Here is a 22,970-nt window from a genome sequence, read left to right on the forward strand (position 1 = left end):
CCAGCGGGCCGGCGTTTGAGTGGCAAGTTGTTTGTTACAGCGAACACCAGCTGCTCTCCGCGCCGGGCGCCGCGCGCCGCTGCTCCGCCAGCGCTGCCGCCCTCGCCCGCCGCCTGCCCGCCGCCCGCGGCCCCCCTCGCGGCTCGACGGGCCTCCCACTTTGTTCGCCCCGGCCCGCCCGGCGCCGAGCTCCCGGTCCCCCCGGCCGGCTGCCCGCGGCGCTCCGGTGCCGGCTGGGCGCGCGCAGGGGGGCGGGGGCCGCGGCTCGCCCCCCGCGGATGAGCCGCCGCGGAGCGCGGGCGGACGATGGAACTCCACATCTTGGAGCACCGGCTGCAAGTTGCCAGCGTCGCCAAGGAGAGTATCCCGCTCTTTACCTACGGCCTGATCAAACTTGCCTTCCTGTCCTCCAAGACCAGGTGAGCGCGCGGGGACGCGGCGCCGGCCGGGGAGAGACAAAGAGGCGCACCCGGGCGGCTGTCCTCGCCGCCGCGGCTCGGAAAACAACTTCGAGCCCCGGGGAGCGCCCCCGCCCCGCCCCCGCCGCATCGCTCGTCTTGTGTTTGACAAAGCCACCCGATCTGCCCTCCAACTGGGTCCTTCCACCCCGACCCCCCCCAACGCACACACACAAGATGCACCCCTGCCACTGTCTCCCCCCATCTCAGCCCCCTTCCCATCCTCTCCCCGAGATCCAAAGGGCCAGGCAGACAGCTGTGACGAATCCGTTAATGAATGAATGAACGAACGAATGAATGAATGAAAAACAGGTGTGGGCTCGCGGCCGTGTTAAAAAAAAAAAAAAAAACTAACGCCCCCCCATCCCCCAATCCCTCGGTTGGGCCGGCCCCTGTCGCCAGGGCGGGGGAAGGGATTCTGCTGAGCGCGGCTACCCAGAGCAGAAAAATCATAAAATCATTAGTGGGTGTTTATCTCAAGGTGCCTGCGACGATTGCGGACGGCGCCGGAGGCTGGGGGAGGGGAGGGGAGGGGAGGGGGGCTGCGGGTGAGGGTCGCTGTGGTTCTTTCTCCCGGGGTCCGGGAAGGTGGGGGGGGGGGGGCTGTTTTGCCGAACCGTGGAAGGGGGAGGAGCAGGCGTGTTTACGGCTCTGCCTTGAGGCTGGGCTTGGATGCTGCAGGGGGAAAAATAGTTGAAGGCCTTGGGAGGTTGAGAAAAAAAAAAAAACCCAAGTTGGATTTTTCCCACTGCCGGTCAGGGTCTGACTTTGTGAGCCCCGGTCGGGGCTTGGATTAGGGTGATGTTTTTTTAAGGAGCCGTAGTGTGAGTGCTAGCTAGCCGCTGTAACTTAAATCCCTTGTTTGTCCACCATTGTGACTGTTTAAAGGGATGAAGTTGTTGCTGGCTAGGCTTTTCGGGGGGTGAGACGGAGGTAGTTCCTCTTCTTTGCAAAATGAATGAATAAATTACAGATCAAGGTTAACTTAAAATGACGGGAGCCCCTAGGCTACCCCTTTGGACGCAAGCTCAGGGGGAGCTGCCGGGATGTGGGGGGAAAATTCAATCCGAGCCTCTTATCTGCCTGTTAAAGTTCTTGCCTGGAAATCTCACTTTGATGTGTGTGAGTGTGAGCCGGCAGCTCAGTCCCGCCATTGTTTGCGAGGTGGAGCAGAGAGCCAGTGGCATCTTGTTTACTTTCTGCTCCGGCTGCCCGGCTGCCTGGCGGGGTACGGAGGGTTGAATGCTCACCTTCCCTGGGCCCTGGCTCCTTTGATTGCAAAGGTAATTATTAAACAGGTCATTTGAAAACAAAAGCCACCAGCTCAGATTCTGAACCTCTCCTTCTGGCCCCCACCCCAGCCTCCTCCCGCTGTTGATACCCATATCCCTCCTGCACCTACCTGCCCTCTGCTCCCCACCCCCAGCCTGTCTTGAAATTCCAAGGCTGGAGGTAAGAGAGAGCGGCCTTGTTTTTCCAACCCTTGGCCGTCAGCCCCAGGCAGCCCCCCTGGCTGATTTCTCGGCTACCATTCAAACGACCAGGATGATGACTCAGGCTGCTGCGGTGCGGGGGCCTGGGTGCTGGCAGGAGGGGGCATTTGGGGGCTTCTTAGAAAGGCAGCCAAGGGCCACTCCTCAGTCCCATTCCCTTTGTGGGGGGATTGGCCCCCTTCCAGCCCCCACCCCAGGGTCCAATTTGGAGGTCCCATAGATAGGCCTGTCCTGGGAGTGAGCCCCTGCTGACCTGTCTGGACCACAGAAACCCCACCGCTCAGTGGGTCCCGCTTCTCCCTCTCCTGCAAGAAGCCCAGGTGATCAGTCCAGTCTCAAGATGACTCAGAGGTCAAAGGTCATCTCCCTGTCTCCAGGATCTGGCTCTAGAAGGTGCTGAGTACATTTGTCCAATGGCCAGAGGCCTGCCTCCCAGGCAGGGCCAGGTTGCTGACCTCAGGTTGTGACGAGCCCCTTCATTGCCCCTGTGACCGTGGCAAGGTCCATTTCCTTCTCTGATTGTCGCTTTGTCCATCTGTAATGAAGATAGCACCGCTAGGCCCCATAGGTTTCACAGAGCTGCTGTGGGTGTAGCGTGGAATGATTGTGGAAATTGGCTTTTCTGCAAGTATAAGGGGGAGCAGGGTGTGGATGTGTTATTGGAGCAATTTTCAACAGTCAAGTCATCCAGGTAGAACTTTTGGTCCATTTTTGATTCCTCCATCGGTATCTGCCCCCAAGTGGTGGCCCAGAGCCTTGTCATTTTTGTCACTGTGTTGCCTGTTGACAAGTTTTCGGTCACTCCCTGAAGGGGCAAATCCTTGGCGTGGCATTTGAGACCCTTTGGGATCTGAATCCAGAATTCTCATCTTTAGTTAGATGTTTTCTGGCACAACTGTTTGACCCACAGTTTACTTCCATTCACACCTCCCTGCTTTAGTTCTCTCTTTTTATCTCTGTCTCTCTTTCTTTGCCTGAAACCCCCTCCTCCCACCTCCCACCAGTAAATTCCTGTTGAACCCTCAAGATCTAGTGTTATCACCCAAAACTTTCCTGAGCCCTGCTTCCCTCCACCCCCAGCAGACTTAGTCACTTCCTCCCTCTCACGTCTACCTGGGTGGAGGCTTGGGAGGGATGTGGCATCAGTAGATGCCCACTCCCTGTGGGGGTGCAGCTGAGTTCAAGAGATGCTGAGATCCCTGCCTCTTCCTCTTCAAAGCCCCAAGCCTGGTGAGAGAGAAAGAAGAGGCCATCACAGCAGAGAGGGGAGTGTCTAGGGGCTAGCAGCTGGATCTGGGGGATGACCTGAGGGAGCCTGGAGGGCTTCCTGCAGGAGGTGGCACTGCGTCTTAGGGCATTAAAGTGGGAATTAGCCAGATCCTGGTTCAGGATCCTGCATACACCACAGTACAGCTCTTCGAATTGGGGCTTCCCAGGTGGCTCAGTGGTAAAGAATCCGCCTGCCAATGCAGGGTGGTTTCAATCCTTGGTTTGGAAAGATCCCCTGGAGGAGGAAATGGCAACCCCCTCCAGTATTTTTGCCCGGATAGTCCCAGGGAGAGAGGAGCCTGGCAGGCTGCAGTCCATGGCATCGCAAAGAGTCAGACACAACTGAGCGACTGAGCACACGACTCTCTGAATTAGGTTTTACACCTGCTTTGCAAGGAAGGAGTCTGAGGCTCAGATGTTAAGTGACTCATTCAAGGTTACGCTGCCAGTATAGAGCCTGAATTTGAATCAGCATCTTTCTGGCTCAAGTTCAGAAATCTGCTATTACAGGTTCAGTGACACCTATATTCAACAGTTATATCCAACCCATGTATTTGCAGCATACTGTTCTAAAGCTTTAGGAACATCCCTTCCATCCTGCCTAATCTTCTGCTAGGAATGCTTGTCCCTCATCACCCCCCATCCAGACATTCTGCTTCCTCCCTGTAACCATCACCTCTCAAGTTTTGTCCATAGGAGCATATCGTTTGCTTGTCTTACTCTCCCACCTTTCAGGAAGTTTTTTGTGCATCTTTTTATCTTTTTCTTCTCTCCCACCCCCCTGCCAGTACCAGAGAAAACAGAACTACACCTGCCAATGCAGGAGACGTGAGAGACATGGGTTTGATCCCTAGGTTGGGAAGATCCCCTCAAGGAGGGCACAGCAACCCACTCCAGTATCCTTACCTGGAGAGTCCCATGGACAGAGGAGCCTGATGGGCTACAGTCCATGAGGTTGCCAAGAGTCGGGCCCAACTAAAGCGACTTAGCACTGTTGCTTTTACTGTGTGTTCCAAAGAGATGAAGACACCAGCTTTGGAGAAGTAAAGCAGCCTGCTCAAGGTCACAGAAGAAACAGAATTGGGATTTGAACCAGGTCCTTTCTCCGCTGTGCTGAGCACTCTGCTTTGTAGGCACTTAGTAACTGCTTACTTGATGGATGTCCGACTCGTGCGGAGTGACCCAGATTCCAGCCAGAGTCTTTTCTGAGAGCCTTGGGGGCTGGAAGAGGCTCGGCAGACTGAATCACACCTGGAGAAATGAGGCCCAGTGCCCCTGCCCCGACTGTCAGGGCAGCATCTGAGTGTGGCTGGAAAAGGGGGCAGAAGGCAGGCTGAGTACATTTATTCTAGGCCCCCGGCTGGAGGGGAAGACCTGAGGTGAGCCAAATCCAGGCTGACCAGAGAGGTTTCCTGCAGCCCTGTGATAGCCTGGCTGAGGGCCCATTGGAAAGCCCACCACACCATTCCAGTCTCATCTCATATGGCTCCCAGCCACACAGATTATTTGCATGGATACACACACCCTATAGTGTCTCTAGCCTCAGGCCTTTATCTCGAAACCTGGAATATTCTCTTTGCCCTACCCCCTTTGTCCACTTACTCGTTCTTTTAGATCCCACGTTAGCCTCACCTCCTCTAGGAAATCTTCCTTGATGCACAGCTGAGCTCAGATCCTTCCTCTGGTATGGTGGGCTTAATCCCAAGAAGATATAACGTGACCAACCATGGCCTATAGTTGGAATCCTTTGGGCTGCAAATAAGCTGGCGCAAACAATAAGAAGTATGAACTTTGCACCATGAAGTCATGACTCGGGCTGTTTGAGGGCTGGTAACTTAAAAGCTTGATGTCATTAAGGGCCCAGCTTTCTCTTTGGCTCTGTGAACTGGCTGGGGCACCTCCAGGCAATATGGGCAGTCATGGGAAGGAGTGGCGAGGACCCTGGGGACAGAAAGGGCTGTTGTCTTCAGAAGGTCTATGAGAAAACCTTTCTGGGATCACATCCCCCTCATATACAGACTTCCTCATCTCATTGGTCAGAACCAGGCACATAAGTATATCTCCACCAATCACAGGCACAGGAAATGAGACCATCACGAGCCAATCAGGATGCACCACTGCAGCTGGGGACGCCTGGCTAGAGTCTTGGGGCCATCTGGAGATGGAGCTCCTCGGGGACCCCAATTTGCTGTCTGCAACCGCAGAAGGCAAAACTGGCAATAATCAATAAGTGTATGATGAAAACGACGACGACAACAATAATATCTGATGCTTATAAAGCACTTAGTACATTCCAGGCACTATACATCTGTTAGTTCATTTAATTCTCACAACAACCCTCTAAAGTTGAAGCAGGATTGTCCCCACTTTGCAGATGAAGAGACTGAGAACCCTGAGTGCCCAGGGACACACCCAAGTGGCAGAACTGGGATTTGAACCCAGAAAATCTTGGATGGCATCGCCGACTTGATGGGTATGAGTTTGAGCAAACTCTGGGAAATGGTGAAGGACAGGGAGCCTTGGCGTGCTGCAGTCCATGGGGTCACAAAGGGTCAGGCACAACTGAGCAACTGAACAACACTCTGGTTGTGGAACCTGTCCTGAGACTTCTCAGCCAGGTCTAAAATCACACTGGTTTGGACATACCCCCTCCTGGGGGCTGCTAAGCAGAGGTGTCTCTGAGAGGCCATGACAGTGAAGCTGGGGCAGGGGCAAGATCGTTATCCTGAAATGCAAGTTGGGGGTGGGGGCAGAGGAAGCTGCAGCATCCTCTTTTTGCCCATGAGATGCTCGTATCTAGAAAGTCCATCTCTGTTGATTGACAAGAAAAAGCACCTAAGTGATATGCAGTAAGCCCATGCTCACAGAAACCCACATTGCCCGCCTGGGCCGGATCTGCTGTCTGTTAAGTCTTGGGTATGGTTTGGCCCGCGATCATTCATCCATGGTGCTGCCTCTGGGAAGTCTTGCCAATGAGCCATCGTGAGCACTGAAGACTTAAGAGGCATTTACAGGAGAAAAGCTCAAAATTGCAAACAGTCCAATATTTCTGAGGGTGTTGGGCTGAGGCCACTGTTTGATCATGCTAGGGAAAGACAGATGAGCAGGGGAGCAAGGGCCTGGGGCCCGGCACCTTGGGTGGAATCTCAACAGCCCTGCGTCCTGGCGGTGTGACCTGGGGCACGATGCTTGACCTCGCTGTCCGCTCCGTTTCTAAATCAGAATAGTGTTCATGCCCACCATCTAGGTTGTTGTGGGGACTTAGACAAACCGTGTCAAGCACTTCAAATAGAGCCTGGGGTCCACTGTGGACTCCAGTGTTAACTGAGAGAGAAAATGCTCTTTAAGCTAGCCGTTGAGAGTCTGTGGAGGCAGAGTTTGAAAAGCCCAGGGTTAGGGGACTTTTTAAGGCTCCTTAACACACACACAAAGCTATGTGTGTGTGTTAAGGAGCCTTCAGCTACGACAAACCTAGACAGTATATTAAAAAACAAAGACATGACCTTGCTGACAAAGGTCCATCTAGTCAAAGCTATGGTCTTTTCCGCTAGTCACGTACAGATGTGAGAGTTCAACCAGAAAGAAGGCAGAGTGCCGAAGAATTGATGCTTTCAAGCTGTGGTGCTGGAGAAGACTCTTGAGAGTCCCTTGGACTGCAAGGAGATCCAACCAGTCCATCCTAAAGGAAATCAGCCCTGAATATTCATTGGAAGGACTGATGCTAAAGCTGAAACTCCAATACTTTGGCCACCTGATGCGAAGACCTGACTAGTTAGAAAAGACCCTGATGCTGGGAAAGATTGAAGGCAGGAGGAGAAGAGGGTGACAGAGGATGAAATGGCTGGATGGCATCACTGATTCAATGCACATGAACTTGGGCAAACTCTGGGATATAGTGAGGGACAGGGAAGCCTGGCATGCTGCAGTCCGTGGGGTCACAAAGAGTCAGACACAACTTAGCAACAAAACAGTGCACATACAATCCCATTCTGATATAGGAAGTGGAGAGTCGGTCACTGCCCTCCAGGAACCTCGCTGAGGACATCAGGCATTTAGGGCCTCGGAGTGTGACAGCCAAAATGCTGTAGCATCCCAGTTGTTGTTCAGTTGCTAAACGTGTCTGATTCTTTGAGACCCCATGGACTATAGCCCGCCAGGCTCCTCTGTCCATGGGATTCTCCAGGCAAGAATACTGGAGTGGGTTGACATTTCTTTCTCCAGGGGAATCTTCCCAGATCAGGAATCTAACCTGCATCTCCTGCATTGGCAGGTGGGGATTCTTTACCACCGAACCACCTGGGAAGCCTGTAGCATCCCGAGCTACAAGCAAGTAAAGCTTCCTAGAAGAGACGGCCCTGTGAGCTGAGTCTGAGTGGAATGGGGAGATGTCAGGAGGGAGAGGTGCTGGGGACGAAGGGAAACAGGCCGGGCCATGAGCAGGAGTGGGTGGACACAGATGGAGAGAGTGCGGGAGCACAGAGCCAATTCTCACGCCTGCCTGGGGTATCCATGGCCTGTTGCTGCCCCAGAGAAAGACATAGGCTCAGCACCAGCTCCGAAGCCCAAGGAATGGAATATACAAAGTTATCCTTGGCCTGCCCCACATCCACCTGCTTAGTGAGATCCACACCTCTCCCTGCTCATCTCCCCGCTAAATTATCCAAACCACTTTCCCACCAGTCCCATCTGCCCCCAGGGCAGTGCAGATGGTTGGCACAGCCAGAGCCCTCTGGGCAGGAAGAACCGAAGCCTGGAGGCTGGAAAGAGAAAGGTGGGTGCAGGGAACAGGCCGGGACTTGTGGCCGGTGTGACCACAGCTTGGGGTTGGCGTAAATTGATCTGTTTTGTTCACACAGAAACCCTGCCGTGTGCACTTGCCGTGTGCAGGGCCCTGTGGGAGACACAAAAGGAGCTTCGGTCCAGTGGGGAGAAAAGGTGTGTTCTGTGCCAAAGATAGAGGGTGACAGGCCCAAAGACCTAGAAGGAGGTGATGGCTGGTATTGCGGGGGCTGAGTGGAGCCCTGTGACCCCACCAGAGGCTGGTGGTGGGGTGGATGTCATGATTCACTGTGAATCCCTGATTGTATCTCTGCCTTGCTCAGAACAGTCCCTTCTCACCATGTCCCCAGATCCCGGTTCATGCTCCTTATCTGGCATTGCAAATATTCTTTGATCCGACTTCTGTCCTCTCTGGCTTTGCTCCCTCTCTCCACCTCATGTGCCCTAGTTTTAGAGTAAATGTGGTCGTTTTTAAATATCCCAGATTCTTTGACAATGTTCTCTTGAAAAGCTAGCTAAAGCTCCCTTACCTTTACGTGTGGGGTCTGGATTGGTGACTTTCTTCTCATGAGCAGAAGGGGACAGAAGTGATCCTGTGATGCTTCTGAGGCATCAAAATGATACCTTCCGCCTGGCGTGGCTTCGCTCTCTCTGCCTTCCACTTGCTCTGTGGGAAGCCGGCTGCCATGTTGTAAGGACGCTCAAGCATCCCTGCGGAGAGGCCCAGAGGGAAGAGGCGCTGAGACCTCCCAGCACCAGCAGCCAGCCTGGGAGTCAGCTTGACGTTAAATCCTTCTGCCCCCAGGCAGGCCTTCTGGTGACCACAGCCTCAGCCTGCACGTGGGCTGTGACCTTGTAAGAGACCCTCAGCCAGAAGTACCCATGTGAGCCAGACGCAGCTTCCTAGCCCATAGAAACTGTGAAAGATCCACCAGTTTGTTGTTTCAAGTGACTAGGTTTTCAGGCAATTTGTTATGCAGTGGGTAACTGATAGAGTGACTATGTAATTTATCATCTAAATGGGGACACTTCTGAGAATAACAAGGAGCACTAAAAATAATTACCCCAGACAACAGGGCAAACCAGAACGTGTGATCACCCTAGCTAGCTTTCATCCAGCCAGACAGCTCTCAAAGCTGCCCTGGGGCTGGGTGAGTGACTTTCTAGAATCACCTGTGCTTCAGGCTGTTATGGGGGCGGGCTTATCTTGCTGTGTGCTGACCCCAGGTGCATGTCCAGGCCTCAGGACCAGAGCTTCACCGCACTGACTCATCTTCTGTTGCACAGCACTGAGCTTGCACGTGTTGGCAAATGATTTTCTTGTAACAGACCTCTGATCTAAGGGACTAGCCCTGAATGAACCAGCCTCGTCCCACCGGTACTGGTTGTCTAAGACCCAGTGCTGCCTCTTACCACCATTAACATCTCCCCCAGCTGCCAGTCCCCCAAAACCTTATTCCTTGCCTTAAAGGTAACATCCTCTTTGTGACTCCATGGACTGTGGCCTGCCCTGGACAATTCCATGAAATTTTCCAGGCAAGAATTCTGGAGTGGGTTGCCATTTCCTACTCCAGGGGATCTTCCCAACCCAGGGATTGAACCTGTGTCTCTTACATCCCCTGCATTGCAGGCAGATTCTTTACCACTGAGCCACCAGGGAAGCCAGTACATTTATATTGGACTTATAGTCCTTTCCTTATATTGGACACACTCACACCTCTAAGGTCTGGCCTTAAAAGCTTGGGGTCTTCTTGCCCACCCATGTTGATGGCAGCATCGTTCATAGTAGCCAAAAGGTGGGAACGACCTAAGTGCTCATCAACAGATGGATGGATAAGCAAAATGTGGTCTCTACAGATAATAAAGTATCATCCAGCCTTAAAAAGGAATTGTGACACATGCTACAACATGGATGAGCCTTAAGGACATTATGCCAAGTGAAATAAGCCATTCACCGAAAGACAAATGCCGTTTGATTCCACTTGCATGAGGTACCCAGAGAAGTCAAATTCTTAGAGACAGAAAGTCGAGTGGTGGTTGCCAGAGGCTGGTGGGGGCGGGGGCGGGGGTGGGGGGGGGGTGAGTGGGGAGTTGTTATTCAGTGGGTATAGAGTTTCAGTTTTGCAGGATGAAGAGTTCTGGAGATCGGTTACACAACAATAGGAACGCACTTAACTACTGAAAAGTGTCAACTTTAAAATGATCAAGATGATAAATTTGATAGGATGTATGTTTTTCGAAAATTCAGGCACTGGGTGGGGGAGATAGGAGCGAGGTGAGTGTGCAGAATCAAAGGGCAGCGTGGTGGGTGAGCAGATGGCGGTGCGCCAGGGCCGCGTGGGCGGCAGAGCCAGACCGAGGGGAAGTGCTGGCACCCAGCGAGACGGCTGCTCAGGGCACGTCATGCATGAACTCACTTAATCCTCACAACAACCCTTAGCACCTAGGTACAGTTACTGGCCCCATTTTACTGATGGGGAAATTGAGGCATGGAGGGTTCATACCTTGCCCAAGGTCACAAAAGCAGCTAGTGAAGAGCAGTTTTTTTTTTTTTTTTTTTTTTAATAGCAGCTTTATTGAGATAAAATTCACATAAAATACCATACAGTTCACCCTCTTTAAGTTTACAACATAGTAGCTTCTTGGGTGGGCTTTCCTTGTGGCCCAGTGGCAAAGAATCCACCTGCCGATGTAGAAGGGTCAATCCCTGGGTCAGGAAGATCCCCCCTGGAGAAGGAAGTGGCAACCCACTCCAGTTTTCTTGCCTGGGAAATCCCATGGACAGAGGAGCCTGGCGGGCTCCAGTCCACGGGGTCACAAAAGAGTCGGAGGCGACTTAGCAACTGAACAGCAATAACAACTCAACAGGCTTCTTGTGTATTCAGAGTTGTGCAGCTGTTGCCACTGTCTAATTCCAGAACTCGTTCATTGTCGCCCCAAAAGAAACCATGCCTATGAAGCAGACATCCCCAGCCCCTGACAGCACTAATCCACTTTCTGTGTCTAGGGACTTGCCTTTTCTGGACGTTTCATACCAACAGAATCATCATACAGTATGTGGTTCTTTGCAACTGGCTTCTTTGACTGAGTATCGTATTTTCAACGTTCATCTGCCTTGTAGCCTGTGTGTCAGTTCACCATTCCTTTTTACCACAGAATAATATCCCATCATATGGATGGACCACATCTTGTTCATTCATCCATCAATGTGTATTTGGATGGTTTCCCCATTTTTGGTATTACGAAGATCGCTGCCGTGAATGTCTGTGTACAGATGTTGGTGTGAATATGTGTCTTCATCTCTCTTGGGTAGAGCCTTGGGGTGGGAATGCCGCGTCAGGCGGTAACTCTTGTGTTTAACATTTTCAAGACCCGCCAGGCTGTTTTTCGGGGTGGCTGCACTGTTTAAAACACCTGAAGAGTAGGGCTTTGAGCCCAGGGCCTCTGGCTGCAGAGTCCTTGTTCGTAAACCACCATATTAGCCTTGCGTGGGTAGGAGCCTGGAGTCCCCTACTGGTCCAGTCCCCTACCGGAGTCCCCAGGCTGGACTCAGGTTCTCTTTGCATGAACAGGATTACGGGGAGAGAGGAACCCAGGTAAAGCACCTGGCCACAGCAGGCTCCGCCCATGGACCTCCTGGGACCGAGCTCACCGGAAGTTGGTGTCACTTACGTGGACGCATCTCTACGGATGTGTCATATGGGGGTTTCCGTGGCTCTTGGGCTCCTTGGAGACTACTGCCAGGTACCTTCCATGTCTCACCTGTCTGGAATGGGTGGTTGCTGGGGTGGCCATACCTAGGGGCCCTGGGGAAGGGTCAGGGGAAGGTGGGCTCCCCAGCTGACCCAGCCTAGGCTGTGGCCACTTGACCTGAGCTAAGGCTGCCGGGAGCTGAACAGTCCCGGGAAGCGGGGAGGGAGAGGCGATCCGGTCAGGCTTCTCTCCTCCTGCACCGGCCGGGACCCTGGACAGGAACAGGGTGCGTTCTCTCAAGGCAGGGTTCATTTCCCTCCAAGGCGGACCTCCTGGCCGCTCCCCTGGACTGTCCTCCCCACCCTCAGTCCCAGCCCCTCCCCACCTCGAGATGTATTCCCTTTCTTGGGCAGGAAAGGCAGGGGGTGGAAATGTGTTTTCCAAGTTCAGTCTTTTTCCTTCAGAGTTCAAAAGTCACCGAGGCAGTGACTGATAGAGTGGATTTAGAACAAAGCTTAGCCTCAGAGATCGTTCTTGAGCGCCTACTACATGCCAGGCTGCTTCCCCTTCCATCCCTTTCCCTCCCCAGCCCACAGCGGGAGACAGCAGCTCATAACTCACCCCCAGTCACATGGTGGACACCTAGCAGACGGGTTCAGGGGCATGTGCACACTGGGAGGAATTAAGAAAATGTGTTTTTAATTCAAAGTCCACCTCTTACCAGGTCTTCCCTGGTGGCTCAGTGGTAAAGAATCTACCTGCCAATGCAGGAGACGTGGGTTTGATCCCTGGGTTGGGAAAATCCCCTGAGCAGGAAATGGCAACCCACTCCAATATCCTTGCCTGGGAAATCCCATGGACAGAGGAGCCTTGTGGGCTACAGCCCATGGGGTCGCAAAGAGCCAGACATGGGTTAGAGACTGAACAACAAGAATCACCACCACTTACCAGCTGTGTGACCTTGGCAGATTCTTGAGAACCTTAAAGGAGGCTGTTTCTGCATCTTTAAAATGGGCATCAGTATACGGGGCCCTTTGCGTTGCACTGAGGATTAAATGGGAAACTTTATATCAAGGGCTTAGGCATCCTATCCACAGTGAGCTGGTTATTCGTATGAATTCAAGGGATATTTTTTTGAGGACCTAAGTGCCCTTCGCTGGGCTGCATGCCTCGGCGAGGGGGCAGCGGTGGTCTTGGTTCCCACAGCGCTGATGGTCTGTTCAGCTTTGGAATCATTGGAAGGGCTGAGCTGGTGGGTGCAGGATGGAATGTCCAATTATGATTTTTTCTTTTTTTTATTTTGACAAGGGACTTTTTGCTCGCAGCAGAGGAGGAGTCTGCGGGCATACAGACCTGAGAACCTTTGGGGTTAGGCAGGGGGCCCTCTGTAAGAGCAGCTTGTCAGAACCAAGAGCTTTGAGGTCCACTCCCAGCCAGGTCCTGGGAGCTGTTCTCTGCACCCAGGAGCTGCCTGACGGGTGCTTAGACTCCCCGCCCGTCCCTGGCCTGTCCCAGGTGGTCCTCCTCATCTGCTGCCCAGACCTCCTCCCACCCTCCTCTGCATCCCCACATCCATCCGTCTCCATCAAGCCCTTCTGCAGGCCCTCTTTCTGACCGTCCCGCCTCCCGTGCCTCCCTTGCCTCCTTCTCCAGACCCCTTGACCCTCATCGTCCCCTCCAGGCTCTTTCCCAACAGGAGGGCAGCTTTGATTTGCACGGAAATCTAATCCCATCCTGCGACTGCGCTGGGATGAAGTCCAGGCCCAGAGCGGAGCCCCCCGAGGCCCCGCCCTCTGGGCTCCCAGAGCCCCGCCCCGCCTTCTCTCCTTGCTGCTTCGCTCCTGCTCCCCGCCCCCCTCCGACGCCCGGATCCTCCTCTCTCCCCAGGACGACCTCTACTTTGCCCACACTGTGCTTTCCGGAGGAGGGTTTGTACGTAGCCTTAGGACGGGGGACAGAGCTGTCACCCCTGCTTCGGCAAGGGTTAGGATTGGGACCCTGCGGTGGACGTGGGAGGTGGGGAGTTTTCAGAAGGGTCTCCTTGGACTCCCCCACCCTCACCGCCTCCCGGTGAGACTGGGGCGCAGCTCTCAGAGATGGGATCCATTTCTCCCCTTCCCCGGGCTTGACCCCAGAGAGGTGGAGCGGTGGCCTGGGGGCGACCCCACGATGACCCACCTGGTGGAACTCATTTGCACCCACTTGGGCTGGAGCCCCCTGAACTGAGCGTCCTTGTGGGATGGCTGGTCCACATCATCTCCCAGAGCCAAGTCTCTGAGGACCCCAGCAGGTAGCCCAGGTGGATGGAGTACATGCTTGGAGCGATGAAACCACATTTCTTTTTTTCTCTTTTTCATTTTGTTTATGTATTGGCCAAGCCACATGGCATGTGGGATCTTAGTTCTCGGACCAGGGATCGAACCTGCACCCTTCTGCGTTGGAAGCTCTGAGTCCTAACCACTGGACCACCAGGGAAGTCCCCACATTTCCCTTTTTACCCGCTCTTTTCTAAACCCTCTTCATAGTAGGCCTGTTCAGAGTGATGGCCCCTCAGCTTCCCTCCAGCCTTTTCCTCTCTGTGCTTCTCAGTCCAAATCAGCCTAGCTTTAACTGCCTCCAGTTGTCAACTTCCACTGAAAAAATGCAGAAAGCGATCACACCCCGTCCGAGTGCTGCTCCAAGGACTAAATGCGATCCAGCAGGTCAGGTGCATAGGTGGGTGCCCAGACCAGTGTCTGAGGGTAAGGAGGGTTGCGGGGCTGGAGACATTGGCGATCGTGAGACCCCTCAGCACCCACCTGTACTCCTGGCTTCATTTGGACACCAGCTGTGATGCTAAAATGCCCCATGAGAAACCAAACCATTGCAAGATTGCTCTGGGTTAATGCCCCAAGGAGCACTTGTTCCCAAAAGCCAAGACCTCTGCGTCCTCCCCAGGAATGAAGGTTCTTGCATCATCACCCGCGTCTTGACCCGGCACACACACCTCTGTCCTGTGAGGTCAGGTTTCCTCCGCAGCCTCGTCCCTTCTCCCTCCAAGGGCAGGAACAGGCCCTGAGGGAGCAGCTAGGCGAGTGTGAGGTCCCGGGAAGCCTGTGCCTCCAGTCTCCCAGGGATTATCTGTCATCTGTCGCCCCAGGGGGAATCAGGCCCAGGGGACTGTGGCGGGGAAGGCAGAGGCTGGGAGTGGAGAGACAGTTCATTCTTGCTGTCTGGGGTTTCCTGACACCTGGCCTGGATTCTTGGCCCTCAAGCGTTCCTTCATCTCCACTAGTTCCCAAGTGTGTCTTTTTTTTTTTTTTTAAGTATTTATTATTTTACTGTACCAGGTCTTAGTTACGGCACACGGAGTCTTTAGCTGCGGCATACGAACTCTTAGTTGCGGCCTGTGGGATCTAGTTCCCTGACCTGGGATGGAACCTGGGCCCCCTGCATTGGGAGCGCAGAGTCTTAGCCACTGGACCACCAGGGAAGTCCCCCGTGATACCCATTCTGTGCCACATGCTGGCCCTTTGAGGACTTGAATCCCGACCCTGGACTCACTATGCACAGCACAGTGGGGGAGACGGCTCTCTCCAGGCTCTTGACAATGCTAGTCTGGCGAGAGGAAAAGTCCTCCCGGCTCCGGAGCTTGAGATGCAGGGGAGAAAGTACAGTGGAGTCCGGGGGCTTGGAGTGGGCTTCCAGGAGAGAGGGCATTTGAGCCAGGCTTGAAACATCAAGGCAGAGAAGGGACTCCCAAGAAGGAGGAACAGCATGTGCAGGAAGCCCAGAGGCCTGGCCGGTGTGGCCCACGGTGAACTGGAGCAACCCGGGGGCTAGAGAGGGTGGCCCTGTTACGAGGAGAGGGCAGGCTCCATCCAGCCTCCTCCGTCAGAATCTGGTCCCTGGGCCGAAGAAGGCTGGAGGAGGAAATGGCAACCCACTCCAGTGTTCTTGCCTGGATAATCACATGGACAGAGGCGCCTGACAGGTTGCAGTCCATGGGGTCGCAAAGAGTCAGACACAGCTGAGCCCACATGCATACAGGCTAGTGAAATGCCACTTCTGCGTGTGTCCTGGAAAGGATTGGAAGCCGGGTCTCACATTCATAGCAGCGTTACTCACAATAGCGAAAACATGGGAGCAACCCAACGATCCATTGACTGATGAACGGATAAGCAAGATGGATATGCCACTCTCCATCACCTCCCGGTGTCCCCACATGGTCTGGAGATGCTCAGTACCCCCCTGTCCCTGCCTCCCCCCCCACACACACTTACAGAATGTGGTTTGGGCCACTCTGACTGGCCTAGTGCTCTGGTCTCTTAAGAGGGGGTGTGGAAGGTGAGCAGAAGGTCTCAGGAAGGCTTGGGTGGGCTTTTGTCCTCACAAGGAGGCTAGAGACCTTGAGAGAGCTCCCCCATCCTTTGTTTACCCACCCGCAAAGGGCTCAGGCTTATTACTGGGGGGTGGTGACGCAGCAGCTTCTACAGGGAGCCCTGCATGGAGAGAGGCAGAGCCCCAGGGTCTGCTTTAAGATGACCTGTCCCCTGGCCCCTCAGGTGGCTCGGGGTCAGCACCCCTACCAAGTAGAGGGTTGAGGGCAGGAGAGGCTGACTCCTCTGATTCTCTTCAGTCCTCCTGGCATCAAGCTATATCTGGGCCATGCCTGGGCCCTGGGCAGGAAGGTCACCACACAGGTCAACAACAGGCCTGGGCTTTGACCCCCAGGACAGTCCGGCTTCTGACACCATGACCTTGGCCACTGTGCCCTCCTTCCCACACCTTCTCAGGGTCCCCCCTGACACCCCACTCCTACCTGGCTCCCCTGCCTGGACAGTCCACCCCAGCCCTGCTGCCTCCTTGCCTCAGTTTTGTTTTTTTCTTTATTTTTAATTTTTGGATAGATAATCAATTCACAATTTATTAGAATTCCAAAGATACACGGAAGTACCCAGTAAAAGCTCCCTCCCACCCTTATTCTTTAGCCACCCAGTTCCCACCCCCACAAGGAGATTGGTAGGATCTTGGTGGTATTTTCTTTGTCTGTGTGTATGTATACATGTATGTATATATATGCAAATATGCATATACAGTATTTTCCCTCTTTTTTTTTGAAACATAAGTTGGTATTAAACCATGCTCACTACTCCTGTTCTGCATCGTGGATTTTTCAGCTGAAATTCGTCTTAGCAATAATTTGCTTCCCTCCTTTTAAAAACCATTGGGGCTTCCCTGGTAGTTCATCCGGTAAAGAATCTGCCTGCAGTGCAGGAGACCCCGGTTCGATTCCTGGATCAGGAAGATAGGCTACCCATTCCAGTATTCTGGCCTGGAGAATTCCATGGACAGAGGAGCCTGGTGGGCTACAGTCCACGGGGTCGCAAAGAGTTAGACACGACTGAGCAGCCTTCACACTTGGAACCATCGCATAGTTTCCCCGAGGACCAGGTGGCCTTCGTATCTTTAAACTGCCTCTCAGTGGCAGACATTTCCTCCCAGTCTTTTTTGTCATTATTTACGATTAATGCTGTAACGCGTAACTCAGGGCACAGGCCTTAATTTTGCACGTGTGGAAATAGCTTGCAGGCAGACGCAGAAGCAGAGCCCGGGGTCAGAGCACACGTGTTGGAAAAGTCTCCATGTGGCACTTGCCCAGAGCAGCTCATCCATCCATCTGGGTGTCCCCAGCCTGCTTCCCACCACCTGAGTACCCAGCGTGCATCAGCATGGCAGATGAAGGACCCTTTTGTGTCCCCTGCCATCCTGGGGATGTGTGATTATGCAGGTACATACAGGCCCTGGGGCATTTGCTTGTCTTCTTGTTTGGGGTCCTTCATCACCGTTTTATCTTCTCGCCCAGCCAGCGCACAGGCCCCCAGTGGGCTGTGACAGGTCTTAAGCCTTTCACCTCCAGAGCACCCAGCCTGTTACCGGCCCATCAGAGTTAAAGCCTTTGTTTGCTCTCATAGTGATGTATTTGCCCATCTGTGTGGCCAGCTCCCCCTCTGGCCCCTCCATGTGCAGATGAAGGCACCCATCTGCCAGGCCCAGGTAGCCAGACCCACTCTCAGCCATCCCCAGCCCTCGAAGCTGAGTCCCCACCTCCAGGGGCCATACCCTCCCAGATTCCCGAGCTCTCTCACCTCCACCGGTGTTGAATGTCGGAAACTGTCCTGGGTCCCAGCACCCCAGGCCTTCTCACCTTCCTGCCAGGTTAAGCTGATGGGGAGGCTCCAGGCTCTGGGAGCAGCTGAGTCTGAGCAGTGCCCTCCCCGGGGCTTCATAGCTGTCCCAGAGGTAAAGTGCTCCACACCCCAGAAAGACACCTTCCCCCCCCAGGGCGGTGGGGAGGCAGTTGCTGGCCCCTGTTACCCTCAGAGGGCTCTGAGGAGCCTCCTTGCTGTTGCCAAAGATGCCTACCCCTGAGGTCGCCTCTCCTATGCGAGTAGAGGGTGTTGGCACCACAGAGGCCCAGGTCTGCCCCCTTACCCCGTAAGTCACAGGCAACCTATTTTGCCCGCTTGGCTCATGGCCCTTGGTAGGGTACTGACTTTTCAAGCCTCAGTTTCTTCATCTGCAAAATGGGGCGATGACACTGATTTGGCCAAGTTTGTCAGAAATGCATTTTTATATTAGGCTCCGAGTGTGTGTGTGTGTGTGTGTATGCATGCCCAGTCATGTCCGACTCTGCAACCCCATGGACTGTAGCCCGCCAGGGTCTTCTGTCCTTGGAATTTTCTAGGCAAGAATACTGGAGTGGGTTGCCATTTCCTCCTCCAGGGGATCTTCCCGACCCAGGGATCGAACCCTCATCTCTTGTGTCTCCTCCGTTGGCAGGTGGATGCTCTGACTTTCTCTCTCTTTCCTAACACTGCAATCTCCCTTACTTTTCTCTGTCTCCATGACTTTGGCAAATTGGACATGGCCCCAGGGATACTGGCCCCAGACAAGTGAGAATTTTAATAAAAGTGAAGTGTTTGGCCCAGAGTCCATGGAAGGCCCTAGGGGCCTGGCCCTCCTCACTGTGGGGCGGGACCCCTGGATGGTCAGTAAGCTGCTCCGGGGAGCTCAGAGAGGCAATGAGAGGTACAGATGCAGCAAAGCAAAGCGCTGCATCCTCCCGGAGAGGCTGGGAGTGAGGAGCGGCAGCGGTTGCCTGTGTTGATTTTCAGCCCCAGCCCTGCCTCTGCGAAGCTGGTGTCACCAGCAGCCAGGAGCACAAGACCGTGACAGCCCAGGCTCCTTTGCAGCCATGTCTTGGCCATCACTGGGCCCCCTGGCCAGGTGCCCGAGCACTTTGGAAGGACCACCCAGAACTTAGCAAACAAAGCCCTGCTTGGTAACGGGAGGGTGAAGAGAGAGACAGGTAGGTCAGGGACTCGTGGGCTCCATAGCAGTTTTCCTGCCCTTTCTCCCTGGCTCTAGATTGAGCTCAGTAAGAAAGCCGAGTGTCAGATTTCCCTGGTGGTCCAGTGATGAAGAATCCGCACTTCCACTGCAGGGTACACGGGTTCGATCCCTGGTCCGGGAGGATTAAATGTGCCACGGGGCAGCTGAGCCTGTGCACCCTAGAGCCCTGCTCCACAAGAGAAGCCACTGCAGTGAGGATCACTCGTCCCCGCAGTGAAGAATAGCCCCCACTTGCCACAACTGGGGAGAAACCCCGTGCAAAGCAGTGAAAACTCAGCGCAGCCAAAAATAAAAAATTTTTAAAAAAAGAGCCAAGTGTCAATGCTGAACATTTTCTCCCCTGAGCTGATGAACGCCGAGGGGGCTTTTCCTGGGAAAAGGTAGTGGTAAACTCAAGACCCCACCTCATGCCAGCCCCAAGTCCTTCACTCTTGACCTCCTTGAGGTTCTGGACATTATGGAGCCAGAGATGAAATCCGAACCCGGGATGGTCCCAGTGCCGGTGGCTTAGGCTTAATTGCAGCTCCTAAATCCCACATGAGAACTTTGCGGGGAGGTAGGGGGCTGGGAGGGGGGAAAATGGGGTATCTGTAGGTCAGACATGTTTTCTTTGGCCCACCTTGGTGTATTTTTTTTTTTTTAAGTACACGAATATTTAAGTATTGAGAGAGATCACCAAAATCTGAATTTCCAGCTTTTCTGGAAAAATTGGAAGATCTTGCAACCCAGGGCCTGCAGTTTATCGAAGCTGAGTGGCAGCTGCCCCTCTTTTGGTAGGAAGGGAGCTCCCCCCACTGCCCCGCCTGGCAGCCCCAGTCCCTTTCATACTCTGGTACCTCCCACCCACCCACACACACCTCCGCTGAGACCAGGTACCAGGCCCATTTGTCATCATGCAATTACTGGTCTGTTTCTTGGGTACAGAAAAATATGTTTGTACTGTTCTTTCCTAAAAGTGCTAGGGAGAAAAAGAGTGAGGGAGCCACATGCTTCCTGGTGCAAGTGAAGAATGTTCTCGGGTGTGGAGGGTGCAAAGCATGTGTGAGTCCTAGTTCTCTTCACCCCAATATCTTGCAGACCTCTGAGCTGTAACCCCCTGTTCAAGGCATTTCCTGGCTCTTCCTTCACTGAGGTCCTCTGCCCATCCTCTCACTCCACCCCCTTTTGTGTCTTGTCCCTGGGACCCCTGCAGAAACACAAACCTGTCTGCGTCTGACTCCCTGTCTTAGCAGGGGCTCGGCTGATACCACTCACTTAATAAAGACGGTAGCAACCTCTTCTTGGGGCTCCTGACCGTCCTCCCAGGCTCCCAGCTGGAGGGACACGGGGGCTGGGGTCTGATATGGCTAGGCTTATAGATTTCGGGGTCTATGCATCCCCCGGGGTCCCCCACCCCCCTGGTGATCCACAGTGAATGGAGCATGACTCCAGCTCCCCCAGCTAAGAGAAGATGGGACTCGGGCAGGTGCAGAGATGCAACAGCGAGACCGCCAGCAAGATGCAGGAACCGCTCTCTGTGTAAGACATACACCCTCAAACATTTCAAAGCCTTCTTTTTTATTTTTATTGTTTTAATAGACCTCAGGTGCACAGAGTGTGATTACTCACCATCCTTGTCCTGTGACTGACTTATCAATCCTAGCTTCCACGTTTCACCTGTTGATTGTTTGAATAAGAATATCCCCCGCACTGCAACCATGACATTGATGGTAACTGTGGTCCACCCACGCTTATCTTTCCCTTGACTCTTACAAACAGTTTCGTCCTGGGTATACAGTTGGCAAGGGTATCGGGCTGTGTGTTATCTTCTGGAGCTTGCTTTTTTCCCACTCAGCGATGTATTACATCGTGTGGATGATACTGGACGTTTCCGTGGCTACGGATGGTTGGACCACAACCCTGTAGGATATTTCTCTTCTGAGAGTCAGGGTGTCTTTCTCCCGGGGTCCCCCGTGTCTGCTGCTTGTCCTGCATGGATCTCTTCTTCCCTGAGCCCTTCCCGGGCTCCCTGTCCAAAAGAAGGCCACACAACTGCTCCCTTTTAAAATCCTTGTTTCACAGCCTTTCCCACAGTCAAACTACAGTAATGCTTTATGTGCTTGTTTTTCCCTGGTTGCACATCAGCGGGGTCCTTCCTCATCTCAGCAGGTGTGACTGCCCTGCCGCAGGACCCACCCTGTGGAGAGGGCAGGGCTCAGGTGCCCCTGGATGGGCTGAGGTCTGCGGAGGAGTTCTTTGGGCAAACTTGAGCTGCTTTTGTGGAATTACGGGAACTTGGGGCAGAGGAAGCCAGCCAGGAAATCTTTTTTTAATAAGGATGTTTATAGCAGCTTCCTTCGTAATAACCCAAAGCTGAAAACAACCAAATGTCATCAACAAGAGAAAGAATAGATGAAAATATAATACATTATAAATATATATAAACATATATACTCAGCAATCAGAGCTGCTACAAATGATAAAAAACAGATGAATCTCAAAAACAATACACTGAACCAAAAAAGCCAGACACAAAATAGTACACACCATACAATTTCACGGCTGTGAAGCACATGAACCACTAAATAGTCTATGATGGTAGAAACTGGAGCACGGGTGGCCTCCGGGTGGTCGTAGGGACCCAAAGGCAAGGGACAGGCTTTGTGCGGTGAAGAGAATGTTCAGTATCTTTTTTTTTTAATTTTTTTATTGGGGTATAGTTGATTTACACTGTTGTTAGTTTCAGATGTATAGCAAAGTGAATCAGTTATACATATATCCACTTTTTTTTAGATGTTTTCCCCATAAATGCCATTACATAGTATTAATTAGAGTTTCTTACGCTATACAGCAGGTTCCTATTCGTTATCTATTTTATATATAGTGTGTATATGTCAGGGCTTCCCTGGTGGCTCAGATGGTAAAAAATCTGCCTGCAATGCAAGAGACCTGGGTTTGATCCCTGGGTTGGGAAGATCCCCTGGAGAAGGAAGTGGCTACCCACTCCAGTTTCTTGCCTGGAGAGTGCCATGGACAGGGGAGCCTGTCAGGCTGTATATAGTCCATGAAGTCACAAAGAGCTGGACACGACTAAGCGACTAACACTTAACACTGACTTAACTGAGTGTGTATATGTCAGTCCCAAACTCCCAGTTTTTCCCCTCCCAAAATGTTCAGTATCTTGATTGGGGTGTTGGTTAAAAAGAGACTATGCTGCTAAGTCACTTCAGTCGTGTCCGACTCTGTGCGACCCTATCCCTGGGATTCTCCAGGCAAGAACACTAGAGTGGGTTGCCATTTCCTTCTCCAACGCATAAAAGTGAAAAGTGAAAGTGAAGTCGCTCAGTCATGTCCGACTCTTCGTGACCCCATGGACTGCAGCCTACCAGGCTCCTCCGTCCATGGGATTTTCCAGGCAAGAGTACTGGAGTGGGGTGCCATTGCTTTCTCCGAAAAGAGAGTATACATTTGTGAAAATTCATCTAACCATACACCTAAAGTCTGCACATTTCATTATGGTAAATTATGCCACAGTTCAGAAAAAGGTTTGGGGTAAAAAAAATATGTATATATATATATAAAACCTGTAACAAATCATGATCAAAACCCAAGTTGATGTCATTAAAAGCATTTCTCAGGTACTTCCCTGGTAGTTCAGTGATTAAGAATCAGCCTTGCAATGCAGGAGACCCGGGATTGATCCCAAGGAACTGAGATCCCGCAAGCTGCTGAGCAGCTCAGACGGGGACCCACAACCGCTGAGCCCCTGCACTGCAACAAAAGACCCTCCATGATGCAACAAAGAGCCCAGATGCCACAGCTAAGACCCGACACAGCCAGATAATTTTTTTTTTAAAGCATTTCTCGCCTGAATTGATGAGTGTTGTTCAGTAGCTGCTGCTCA

The 22,970-nt window shown here is 52.9% G+C and overlaps 1 protein-coding gene across 1 annotated transcript in view; it reads left to right on the forward strand.

Annotated features, from left to right (window-relative positions):
- Window positions 1-32: 32 nt before the first annotated feature.
- Window positions 33-22,970, forward strand: part of CASTOR2 (cytosolic arginine sensor for mTORC1 subunit 2) — a 53,654-nt gene continuing 30,716 nt past the window's right edge. The window contains exon 1 of the mRNA XM_043914913.1: window positions 33-419. Within this exon, the coding sequence (XP_043770848.1) occupies window positions 307-419 (113 nt within the window). The 5' untranslated portion in view covers window positions 33-306. The remainder of the gene's footprint in view (window positions 420-22,970) is intronic.

Source organism: Cervus elaphus, chromosome 10, assembly GCF_910594005.1.
Source record: "Cervus elaphus chromosome 10, mCerEla1.1, whole genome shotgun sequence".
NCBI lineage: Eukaryota > Metazoa > Chordata > Mammalia > Artiodactyla > Cervidae > Cervus > Cervus elaphus.